Raw genomic sequence first — 13,652 nt, forward strand, 5'->3', positions numbered from 1 at the left:
CTTCTTTCAGGCCACGAGTTTGCTCTTTTGCAAACAACAAACCATATGTAAGACACAGATTTTCCTTCTCAATTTGACTCAATAGGTCTTGTTTAATTTTTGTCCTGGATTTTTGACAAAAATTGTACTATCGGGCTTGAATTTTTGGGTTTTAAGTTTTCATACTCTTGTGTGTGTATGTGCGCGCACGTGCATACATGTGCATATGTGTGTGCCTTTGTCCTTATATGGGGAGAAATTGGAAAACACTGCATCTGAGGCTGCTAAATAAAAAATATATCATTAGATGCTTCTGAACTAGTATTTAATACTTTTCTGAAGAAATATATCTCAAGTTTGTGTAAGGATTAACTTCAACATCTGGAATTTCTCAGTAGAGTTGTTTGCAGGGGTGAGTGTGATTATATGAATTAATAATTATCCATTGTGGGGGTCTTCGGTTCACTCACATGTCTCTCTTTCTCATGCCAACTGGATTTGTTTCTCTGTCTAATACTAAATGCTCAATATGATTAGCTAATTCAACTTCCTATTTAATAAGAAAGCAACAATTTCATCTCTGCCTCTTAAACCATGCTATTGATTTTTATATCTGTCCTATGAGTGATTCGGAGTTTATGGTGCAGGAGAATGATATGGTCATATTTGTATTTTAGGAAGAAAACTGGCCACAAAATAGGGAGCTGAAGCCAAGAAAACAGTTGGGAATAATTTGTTCCTGCTAGCTAAATATAGAGCTTGCCTGCCATTGCTTTTTGCTTCTAGAAGAGGATTAAGACAGATGAGGAAATAAAAAAGGAAGACGGAAAGGAAGAAAGCTAAAAGAGGAGGGCAAAAGAAAACATGGGAACAATTTATATGAATCAAAATGAGGAATAAGGAAATGAAGCTTCCATTTCTCTCACCTCAAGATCCTGGTGGCAGCTCAAGCCTGGACACCCAGAGCTACCTATTGGATCCTGTCTCCTGGTTTTTCAGACCTTTGTCTCTTTTGCCTCTCACATCTGATCTTGTCACTAAATCCTTTTTAATTTAATTTTCTTCTATTCTATTTTTGAGACAGAGTCTCACTCTGTTGCCCCGGCTGGAGTACAGTGGTGCAGTTTTGGCTCAGTGCAACCTCCATCTCCCAGGTTCAAGCAATTTACAGCTAATTTTTGTATTTTTAGTAGAGACAGGGTTTCAGCATACCAACCAGGCTGGTCTTGAACTCCTGACCTCAAGTGATCCTGCCTCGGCCTCCCAAAGTGCTAGGAGTACAGGCACAAGCCACTGCGCCTGACCAATCCTTTTTAATTTTAAAAAGACCATTTTTCATTACCCTCCCTGCCATGAACAGCAGTAGAACCCTTAGCATGTAATCAAGATCCTGAGGGGCTTCTAATTCCCCATCCCTGTTGAATGCTTCCCAATGACGATTTTTCCAACTCTCTGTTTTTATCATAACAAGCTTTGCTCAGAAGCTTAATTCGGAAGGACAAAAGACAAATTCTCAGAACAAATTTTAAGAATAAATCTTAAGACTCCATCCTACCTACCATCATGAGTACCTATGGTCATCGTTTTCCTCCTGTAAACCTCTGTGGAATCCTCATTTTTTATTCTACACATATCAAAGTCCTCTAAATCTTTCAGAGTTGAAAGTACAGCATAAATTCTATTTCCTGTTACACATTTTTTGGAAGGTAGGGACAGGCCACACTTCTTTGTTTCATACAAGGACTTGAGATTTTACTGAGAAAGCCTTCTTCATTTCTCAATGCATATTATTGAATGTTTAGCAAGCTCTTAAAAACAATCCAATAGTTCCCAAAAGAAACATAGTTAGTTCAACTCCACCAATATTTATTGTGCCCCTAACGTATATAAGACATTGTGCTACACATTGTCTGGATGTCAGATGCTTGCTCTTGAGAACAACAATTAACAAATGTATTCATTGGAAGACTTATTTCCACTTCAATTATATGATTAATAATTTGTGACTTTTCAAATAAGATTCCCTTCTTTCATGAAGTTTGTGAATTCCAAAAGTAGGAAAATTGTGATAGAAGTTACATAAGTGTGTTTAATGGCACAGATTTCACTCTTCACTGCACGAATCCACGTTCAGAAGATACCGAAAAGTAATCAAGCCTTTAACATTGCACTACACACTTAGTCTTGATGTATGTATTGAAAATTATTCTGTACTTATTAGAAGTGTCTTCCTCAAGGGGCTGGAAGTTTAGGAAACTATGATGCATCCATCTTTCACATCACCCTTATAAAAACACCTGCACTCTGCTAAGACTTCTCTACCATTAATTTTAAAAGGAAGCAAAAGTAATTTATTCTCATTACTGCATATGAGATGAAAGTTTAACAAATGAGATCTTAATAGCAATACCAAGAAATGGGAAGCCATAAAGGAGACTGCCTATAAGGCAGTAGACACACTTGACAAAAATCCTAAACCAAATGTATGAATGTGTTACTTCTGATATTTACATCAAGAACCATCTGCCCTCTGGTACTCTTAGCAAAAATTATTAGGAAAACAGTTGTAAGGAATTAATCGTTCCATTAGGCAGGAATCATAGTTTTCCAAAGTATGGGAATTTTATCCCAGAAGTATGTGAATATCACAGTGAAATTAAAGGATTAAGCCTCATAAGAAAGCAAAAGTACCCTATGTTAAAGTCTTTGGTCAATGCTTTCTAATTCTTCTTTTTCATATCTTTAAATACAGAATCCCCTTCACCTACAACTGAGTTTAGAAAATTCATTAAGTTCTGATGCTGATGTCACTGTCTCAATCCTGACCATGAACAACTGGTACAATTTTAGCTTGTTGCTGTGCCAGGAAGACTGGAACATCACCGACTTCCTCCTCCTTACCCAGAATAATTCCAAGTTCCACCTTGGTTCTATCATCAACATCACTGCTAACCTCCCCTCCACCCAGGACCTCTTGAGCTTCCTACAGATCCAGCTTGAGAGTATTAAGAACAGCACACCCACAGTGGTGATGTTTGGCTGTGACATGGAAAGTATCCGGCGGATTTTCGAAATTACAACCCAGTTTGGGGTCATGCCCCCCGAACTTCGTTGGGTGCTGGGAGATTCCCAGAATGTGGAGGAACTGAGGACAGAGGGTCTGCCCTTAGGGCTCATTGCTCATGGAAAAACAACACAATCTGTCTTTGAGTACTACGTACAAGATGCTATGGAGCTGGTCGCAAGAGCTGTAGCCACAGCCACCATGATCCAGCCAGAACTTGCTCTCATTCCCAGCACGATGAATTGCATGGAGGTGGAAACTACAAATCTTACTTCAGGACAATATTTATCAAGGTAGGATGCAAAGTCTCGGTTATATCCCTATTCATAGGGCTGTGACAGAGAGTAAAATTCCCCTATCTGACCCCTTTGCAGAAATCTTGACTCTGAGTAGCTTTAAACTTTGATAATATTTCTTAGAGGATTTCTGGTTATATAGGCTGGTATTTCATGATATGCTATCTGTAATTTGATCTACAAACTTGTAAGTACATGGTACAGTGGGAGTGCTCAATTCTGCTTTAAAACTTTGGTGTAGCATCTTACTAGCTGCTGTGTTCTTGGAAAGTTATTTAAAAGTTCCAAGCCTCAGTTTTCTAACTAGCAAAATAGAATAATGAAGAGCTTGGTATAGTATAATAAAGATACCATGAAATTTATATATGAAAAGTACCTAATACCATGCTTAGCTTATAGTAGATGCAAAATAGATGTTTCTTTTCCTGCTCACTCTTTTCCATATCAATAAAATTAATCAAATTTCTCTAAATCTATACAAAGAAAAAAATCAGTCAAGCAAGAAATGGACTTTTCTCTCTCCTCCCTGGCCTTGATGCTTAAGGCAGTGTAGAGTAGTAAAGGCAAACACTCTTGAACTCAAGTTCAGACTCTCTGAACTTGAAGTTTAGCTCTGCCATTTACTGCTTGAGTGACTTCATCAAGTTACTTAACTTCTCTGAGCCTTAATTTCCTGTATTCTATGTTTACTTATGTAAAATGGATATAACAGTAGATCCTATTACCCATAGAATCATTGTGATTGATGATTGATAGATAGATAGAGATAATAGATGATAGATAGATAGTAGACAAACAGGATACATTAGCAGAACTAAGAGTTCCATGAGAGTATTATATATATACATTTGTATAATATTATTTATTTGTTTATACATTCATAATTATATTTGTTTATTTTTAAATTAAATATCTTTCTGCACCAGTTCCTCATATGATTCAGAAACTAAAATGAAAATGTCCATTTAAATTAGAGAATAACACATCATTTGGAAATGGTTTTGGTGATCCCCAGGAAAAGGGGAATATCCTTAAAGAATATTTCATTAGGGCTTAGACTTTCTTCTGAAAAACGATCACCTATGGTCAGAGAGGCCAAATCAGAAGATTATTATTTCTTCAAAGATGAAGTTTTCCCTGTAGACTAGGCCCTGTTTTTAGGCCATCCTGGAACAGTGGCATCTGACTATGTTGGGGACTATAAGGCAACTTCATAGCATCTTACCTTTGAAAAAGACATGATAAAAGGTCAAGGGGTACGAATAATTGTACATTTAATTATATATATGTATAAATTGAGCACCTACTATGTACAAGGCAATATGCCAAATGCCAATGTAAGGGAAAAGTGAAAGACTGAACAGAACCTGTAAACTCCTTAAAGAATGTTGTTAATAAAATAAAATTATTCAAATATATTTACTACAAATCTATTAATAAAAAAATTGGATGTTCTATCATCATTGGAACTTTCCACTTTTCCAATATTATATTTTAATTTCCACAAGATTAAAATACATGCATGTTTTATTTTATAGCCACTCTCCAGATTTAATCTACTGTTTGCATGCTAGCACATAATTAAGGTTCAGAATTGTATCTAAGACAAGAAACATTCTCCTTTACAACAAACATACAAGCAAAGCTTTGATTTATAATTTCAAATAGTCATTGTTTTGGACGGACAGTCATAAACAGCAGCCAGGACAAACCACTTATGAAAACTACATTGAGTTGCTTAGCATCTTTCTGTCTCTTGTAAAAAGGAGAATGCAAGAAAAATGATTCTGTTTGAATCCTAAAAACATTTAGAAACTACAGAGAAGAATATTTGTTGACTTAAGTTGTATATACCTTAGGGTCTCATTTTACCAGATCAAACTGATCTTTCTGGCTCCTCAAGATTTAATTTATATTAAAATTACGTTCTTCCTTCCACGAGGATCCCATGGCATTTTGTATATAAAACTATATAATGGCACTTGGCCCATTCTATCATCATTATTTGTCTGTGTGTCTGACTTCTGAGCTAGAATATAAATTCTGTTAAGTGGAGACGCTGTTATTCAGCCTTATCCAATGCCTAGCATATAGTAGGCATTTAATAGATATTTATTGAAATTGACATAGAGGCCGGACGCGGTGGCTCATGCCTGTAATCCCAGCACTTTGGGAGGCTGAGGTGGGCAGATCATGAGGTCAAGAGATGAGACCATCCTGGCCAACATGGTGAAACCCCGTCTCTACTAAAAATACAAATATATATATATATATATATTAGCTGGGCATGCTGGCGCGTGGCTGTAGTGCCAGTAGGAGAATTGCTTCAACCTGGGAGGCAGAGGTTGCAGTGAGCCGAGATCACATCACTGCACTCCAGCCTGGCAAGACTCCATCAAAAAAAAAAAGAAAAAGGAAGGGGAGGGGATTGACATAGAAAGAAAGAAAAGTAACTTTCTGTTATATTTACATCCTACATCATCTGTTGCTGTAGAAGAAAATGGGTAGTTGGTAGAAATTGTCTAAATTAAGTACTTTTTTAATGTACATAAATACTTACTGGATGATTTCTGTTTGGTTTTCTTTCTCTTTCACTTGCTCACTCTCACTCTCTCTCCTCTCTCTCTCTCTCTTTCTCACTCTCTCTCTCTCTCTTTCTCTCTCTCTCCTTATGGTGTGATGTTAGGTTAGGTTAGTATATAACCTCTGCCCTCGTGGCTATTTGTTCCACAAACTTCGAAGCTATAAAAGAAGATTGTGAGGTTTGAAGCCCAGCAGTAATTTACAACGGGTCAGTGACAATATTTTCATCAAGATGAATGTGTTTGAGAAATGAACCCAAAGAACTTCAGGAAGTATGCCTGAGACTTTTTAAACTCCTGAGGGATACAAGCAAAGAGAAAGTTTGAAAAGTGTTCAGGAACAAGTCAACGAAAATGAGCAAAACCCAAGAAGGAGACTTTATAATGAATAACTGAAAAGCTGCCTTAAGTCATAAAATATCTGTGGATTTTCCATCATCCTTATTTATTTTGTTTAATACAGTCTTTTAGAAAGTTAGTTATTCTCAGTCCATAATTCACATCTGCATACAGTAATTTTCTTAATCGTTCTTAAATTTTGTAAGGCTGACCCCACTTCTTCACTGCATAATGAAAGTTGGGAGGATAATGAGCCATGAATAGCGGATGTCAGAGTTATGCAAGTTTTCATTTCTCACACAGTCACTTTCAGTTTGGGCTGACAGAACTGTTAACATCTTGAAATGTTAATGAAATCACCAAAAACATGGCATTTTCAGCTAGGCTTTTAGATTAGAAAAGTCGTTTCTCATGGCAGACTACATACACGTAATTACAGGTATTAGAGATTTTATTCTTCCTAGGTCTCCACATGCCAGAGCAAATGTCCATCATAACTAAATGCAGACAAAACATTCAGGGACCAAGTTCATAGCATGATCTTCAACAATCTTCAACAATATATTTACAAGTTTTTGGGTTTTTTTTTTTTTGAGACGGAGTCTTGCTCTGTTGCCCAGGCTGGAGTGCAGTGGCATGCATCTCAGCTCACTGCAAGCTCCATCTCCCTGGTTCACACCATTCTCCTGCCTCAGCCTCCCGAGTAGCTGGGACTACAGGCGCCCGCCACCAGGCCCGGCTAATTTTTTGTATTTTTAATAGAGATAGGGTTTCACCATGTTAGCCAGGATGGTCTCGATCTCCTGACCTCGTGATCCACCCCACCCTGGTCTCCCAAAGTGCTGGGAGAGGCATGAACCACCATGCCTGGCTACAAGTTGTTTTTTAAATGTTAGTTATTTGGAGCAATTATTGGTGGAATATTATTTTGAGAATACCTTTATGAGCACATATGAATGGATGTTTTTGCCCAGCCAATGACCACGTGTTGAACTACGGTGGGGTAGACAAAATGAAGACTTGAATTCTGATGTTTAGGAGCTGACAGTCTAGTGAATGAGGTCAAAATGTAAGTAAATGGTTATAAAACAATGCGATGTGTAATTTATAAGAATAGAGATATATTTGGAAATACAGAGGAAATAATTAACTCTTCTCAGAGATTTGGTGATGAGGGAAAAACACTGGAATTGGATCCTGTAGGTTTGGAACAAATTCACAGACAAAGGAAATTACATATGCAAATTCACCAAAACCTGAAAGATAAATTTAGTATGACTGGAGCATTATTTGCATATGAAAAGGATTCAAGATGATTCTGGAAAAGTAGTGAACTTTATAATATACCACACAGAGCTTGTATGCCAAGCTAAGGCATTTGCATTTTGTATGCAGAGCGATGTCAGCTGAATGGCAGAACATTCGCCCTGACATATTTATAAAAATCATAATCCTGTAACAAATTAACCAAATAAAGTAATATAGTATAAAAGCCTTGCAAGTAATTTTTTTTAAAACCTTAGGATATAAGCATTGTTTTTATTTCTCAAAATTGGTTTCAGCCTTGCCCACATTTACTCCCTTGCTGCATTCCAAACATCGGACTCTGGGGAAAGTGAATAGGAGTTTTGAGAATTTATCTGCTGTTCCCAGGATTACGATTTGCCCATGCTTGCCTGAAGGCCCTAAGTGCTAATAAATTCATTGTTCCTGCAGAGAAAGCTCCATGGGTTGGTCATAATCTGGTCATGAGCACTTATCTTTTCTTTAAGAATTCCAAGAGTCTGGACACTGACAGACCCCTTGTTCCTCTTGGCCTAAGAAGTCCCTGACTCTTTGACTAATTAGTCATAGTTCTGATAGTTTATTCTAGCTTCTAATTGGGATGTAGAATCCTCCCTTTCTTCTTTGAACAGCTTCTGCAGTTCTGTTCTGTATCCCGTGAGAATTGAATCAAGTAGGCAGTGATTAATTCATTCCTTTCTTCATATATATTTGCTGAAGTTAACTAATATGAGGTCAAACCCTTGTCTGGAGACACAAGGAATAGAAGGCAGGAGGCCGTGCTGTCAGGAAGCTAGCAACCCCCTTCTGTTCTTCCACCAGGAGAAGACATACTCATCTAATTATTCACAGTTTTATCCATTTTCCTTGACCTGGCTGTTTGGTTATTACTCTTCACTGGGATAACACCCTTTATACCAGTGATTATACTCTGCTGGTGCTGGCATTTCTAGGCCTCCCTCCTCAGTTGACCCTGAATTATGATTCAACACACTAGACACTCTTTTCCCTCCAAACTATGTTTATCTTTATGCTTACACAGTCAAGCAATATCAATACTCACTGGCCTTTTATTAATAATAAATGTTTTAATTATTGATTCTGCATATATTGTTAAGAACCTGTTATGTGCCAGGCATTGTGAAGAATTAGAAAATCTTCAAAAAAATGATTCAAACAAATGTCCATTCAAAAAACCCAATGTATAAATTAATAATCATCACAATTTATTCCTGAACATTAGCAGAGTTCCAGAAGAACCTGAGGCTGAATGCTATAATTCTAATTTTGGATATTCTGTCCACTGTCACTATAACTTAGTGGCATTGTGACCATGTTAAAGTTATTTAAATGCCATAAACTTTAATTTCCTTAACTAAAAGGATACCTCTCTCAAAAAGTTAAGTAGTATGCCTAAGGTCATTCAGCTAGTACTTTGTAGGGGAAGATTTAAACCAGTTTATCTAAATCCATATTCCAGCCTCTTTCATAATTAGTATAAGTCTTCCTTAATTGGGATCCTATTACTTTTAAATTTATGTTCTTTCAGCCTGAAGCTATGTAAATCACATTTGCATACAGTAATTTTCTTAATTATTCTTAAATTTGTATAAGCATTCTTGTCCTAAGGACCTCTACCAAGACAAACTGGTTAACCCACATGTTTCAACATGTATTTGAAAGAAATGCAGTTGCATTAAACATGGAAGCCAGGGATTGGAGGCTGCTAAACGCTAGCTCCCTGGAAGCCCGAGAAGAACACGTTGCTTATGGCTGATCCAGTATATCCAACTATTATTCCTAGGTTAACTTTCTCTGCTAGATCTACTAAGGTGTTGATACTTCTAGAGAAGACATGTTTTGGTTCATGAATCTCAGGGATCAACACTTAAGGTCTGTATGTTCAGATGTTTTCAATAGGAACCCTTGTCAGCGGAATCATTTGGCTGAAAGCCTTTGAAATTGCCTCTGCCTCCAGGCCACTTAAGTCATGCCAAGAGATGAGTCTAAAATTTTCCCTAAGTCACCAGGGGGTGGGGGCGGGGGGGCTCACATAAGGGACTCTGGAAAATGTGTATTCCCTCAAGACTCTATTTTGATGAATACAGCTCAAATATACTTAATCTAGGATTCAGCAGATTTTAAACCGTGGAATGTTTCCTAATTAGGAGAGCTTCCAAGCTTTTATGTGCCTAAGAAAGAACTGTATTCTTTGTTGACTTTTTCACTTTATATGCATCTACTGTAAAATCTGGAAATCTGCTAAAAAGCATGAAACTATGCAGAGCAATACTGAAGCTCTACTCTGATTTTCAGATTTATCTCTCAAGACCACTTCAATCTGCTTACCCTACAACCCTTAGGATAGATGTTTGACTGGTAAATACTGCATAATGTCTTACTGCCAGGGCTATGCCAAGGCAATACTTGAAGGGACATCAACACCTTGGCTAGCCCTGGGGCCAGATCCAAAGAGCCAGAATGAATTGAGTTGTGATGTTACACAATGTGACCAGGAACAGTTCAAGGGCTAGGCAGAGATCATAATTGTATAGAAGAGTCAAGGTTCATACCAAAAAGCAAAAGTTAAGGACAATGATGTAGGTGTATGGAATAAGTCAAACTGTTAGGTAACATATCAGAGAAGAAAACACAGAGAGAAAAAAGTGCCAGCTTGCCAGTTACAACACATGGAAGCAAGAAAAAGAGATTACCATGTCTGTGTGTATGACTTCTTGATGTAGCAAGTCCCTCATACACACCAATAGTAACACAGCACAAAACATGTATTAAATGATGACCCCACCACATAGATTAGTATTGTTCTCTTCTTGGTGAAAACTTCAAGAAAGGTAGGAACTCTCCTTCCACTGTACAGTTTCACCTATAAGTAATTGAATTTTGCAGATATTGATAAAACATAGACCCAAATGATTCAGATATGTGTACATATATGTTTAATATATTACTAAATTGCTGTTGACCATTAACTGATAGAAATCAAAGATGAGCCTTGTATGCAATTTTAAAAGATGACATAATCAGGGATTATAGTGTGCAGGGCCTTCTGTTCTGAGGATGGAAATTTAGCAATTTCCAAACCCTATTAAACTCCTTCTCATCAGAGAGGTTCCCCATTTAACTAACTTCAATTTTTTATACTCTCCATTATTCAGGAAGAAAATGTATTGAAAGTTTAATCCTTCAAACAATTTGTAAATTACAAATGCAAATGTTTCCTGACTTAGTGAGCCCCATTCTTCTGGCAAAGTGATGAAGACCACTCTAAGAGATACATGTCTGATTTGAGCAGAAGACATGTGTTTAATTGCATTTACCCCAAAACATTACTGAGCAGTTACCCTGGCCAAGCACTGTGTTGTGCCTAAGACTCAAAGATGACTCAGTGCGGTAGGTACTTAGATAAACACCGAAGCCTCTTTTAGCTTGACAGCCTGCAGTGTTATAAAGCAGAGCAGTGGGGAAGGGAGAACAGCAATTCTGTAGAAGATACTGCTCTCCAAATCTGGACGTCCAAATCCATGCCTTTGAGGACCTAATAATCTAAAATGTCAAAGATGAGATAAATAAACTGCCAAATTCTTATACTTTAGGATAGTAAGAGGACAGTCAAGGAGTCATTTTACATGTAAGCTCAAGAAATCACCCACATTTAATGTTTAATTTGGAGATCTGTCCCATATATGGAGAAGAAAATCAAACAAAACTGGACCACAGATAAGCTCTGCAGCTTAAATAGACAAACTCATGTTATCATAAAAGGAAGGCAGATACCACAGGGCTCGACTTGGTAAAACAAGCCACAAAATGAAAGCTGAACTAGTAACAATTCGCCATCAAGTACAGAAAGGTTCCCTAGGGCCGTAAGAAAAGGGAAAAATGGTAAAAGAGACATAAAAAAATAAAGGAAAGTAAACAGATGGATCTCAGAAGGCAGCGGGAAGGGAGCTGGAAGGGCGACAAACAGTAAATTAACTAACGATGGTCAAAGAGCTGTTTAAGACAAGATCTCCCACTAACAGGACAGAGTATTTGTATTTACACTATACAAAGAACACCCACACAAACAGTGGGAGAAGGAGGGAGAGAGAAAAACATAAAATTCAGAAAAAATAAAATAAGAGAAAGAGTATTAAAGAAATAATGAGCTAACTGTAGATTAACCCACATGCCAGAAACAGTCAGAATACTGGAGGGAGGGGAGCCAAAGGAAGAGATATACAATGAGAATAATTTAGGAAATCAGAGAGTTTAGGGGAAAGCCCTGAAAAATTAAGAAATATACACATGGAAAAATGCAAATGTAGACTATATATAGTAAATAATTCAGATAAATGGAGGTCTGTGGACATTATGAAATATCAAAATTGGCTGTAAGAGTTCTAAAAGACAATCCAAAGAGAGAATAGCTTGGGGCTCTTGAATGAAAAACAGCAGGAAAAAAAGACTACATAAGTGTGAACTTGTGACAAATGCAAAAGTGCAGAACTCTGGAGAATGTGAGTTTTTAATTAGAAGATTCATCATAGACATGAATCACATTAAGAAAAGATAGGATTACTGAACATCTATCTCAAGTTTCTCCTTCTCCCAGAAAAAAAAAAAAAAAAAAAAAAAAAAGGAAAAGGGGAAGGTTTAAGAATATTCTTTTGTCTTTGTCTCATATGAAAAGGACTTTACTGAGCTGGATTATCTACTACATGGCAATAGTTGGTAGATCTAAAGCTAAATTAAAAGTAACCAAGAAGCAAATATTTAAATTCCATGTATAGGAGCAAGTAATTCTGACAAGTAAACTCGGTAAACCTAACAAGAATTAGGTGATGCTGGTAGGAAGGGAGTTTGAGGGACTGTTACTAGTAATAATATTCTTAAAGATTCCTAATCAGGCAAAAGCAAAAAATCAAAAGAAGTTCTCACAGAAAAAAAAAATTGATAGAGCTTTATGCAACATGAGCAAATCCCTTATTCCTCAGGGGAAAAATATCAAATATGATGAGATGATCATGGGTAAAGAAATTCAGCTTAGTTTTCAAGATATAAGAGAAAGAGGATATTGATATGTTTAATGACACAAAGACAGTTCCCAGGGGGAAAATTAATTTTAAGGCCTTGGAGCACAAAATAGATATTCACATAGACATATATGATTAATGGAAGGCAACGAATAGGGGGAAAAAGAAAATGTAATAAGGCAATTTAAGAGAAACAAAAAAAGAGAGGTAGATATACAAAGAGACAAGTTGATGAGTGAAAAATGATTGAAGTAGAAATAATATATGATCTATAAATAACTAAGTCATGAAAGAAGACACATGAGGATGGTGAGGCATTTAAACAACACAAAAGTAGATTAATATGTAGCCAGAAATGAAGGCTGAAAACAATGGAATTATTTCAGAGCTATTTCCACAGCAAGAAAAAATACAAATTCAGAATAAACATAAAAACATAATACTAATAAAACGTAATGTGTCAAATAAGACAAGAAAAATCAGGGGGGCAACAATTCTTAAAATCTCTAAGAAAAGGGTAACATTATTTGTAGTGGAAGATTTTAATTTAACTTTAGCAAATTTTAGAGCAAGTTACAAAAAGTAAAAATAGCACATGACTAATGTAATTAATACATTAAGATAATTAATGTATTAACTGCAGTTAACATTTCGCAGAGAATGTAAACCCATTTTGATTGGTACATAGAATATTTACCCAAAATGACAGTATTTCAGCATCCAAAACAGGCTATAAACTTAAGCAGCAGATTTTTATATGTGAAAAATACAATAAATCAAAGCTCAAACCATTTAAAATTTAAAAAAAAAAAAACCTCCTATGTAAACATTGTGCCCGGTCTAAATCCTACACGTATTATCTATTTATCATATGTATTCTGTCTCCTTCAATAGAATATAAGCTGCATAGATTGTGGTCTTACTTCACTACTACATCCCCAGCACCTAGGACAGTGCCTGGCACATAGTGAGTATTGTGGAATAAATAGATGATTGAATGTGTGATGTGTTGCTCGTTTTATGACGAATAAATAAGAAAATACTTTAATTAGGATGTCAACATTTTGCATGT

The 13,652-nt window shown here is 36.5% G+C and overlaps 1 protein-coding gene across 1 annotated transcript in view; it reads left to right on the forward strand.

Moving 5' to 3' along the window:
- Nucleotides 1-13,652, forward strand: part of GRIN3A (glutamate receptor, ionotropic, N-methyl-D-aspartate 3A) — a 165,039-nt gene that overhangs the window by 47,240 nt on the left and 104,147 nt on the right. The window contains exon 2 of the mRNA XM_011990036.1: nt 2,732-3,336. Coding sequence (XP_011845426.1) covers nt 2,732-3,336 — 605 coding nt within the window. The remainder of the gene's footprint in view (nt 1-2,731; nt 3,337-13,652) is intronic.

Source organism: Mandrillus leucophaeus, unplaced genomic scaffold (genome assembly GCF_000951045.1).
Source record: "Mandrillus leucophaeus isolate KB7577 unplaced genomic scaffold, Mleu.le_1.0 Scaffold368, whole genome shotgun sequence".
Classification (NCBI taxonomy): Eukaryota; Metazoa; Chordata; class Mammalia; order Primates; family Cercopithecidae; genus Mandrillus; species Mandrillus leucophaeus.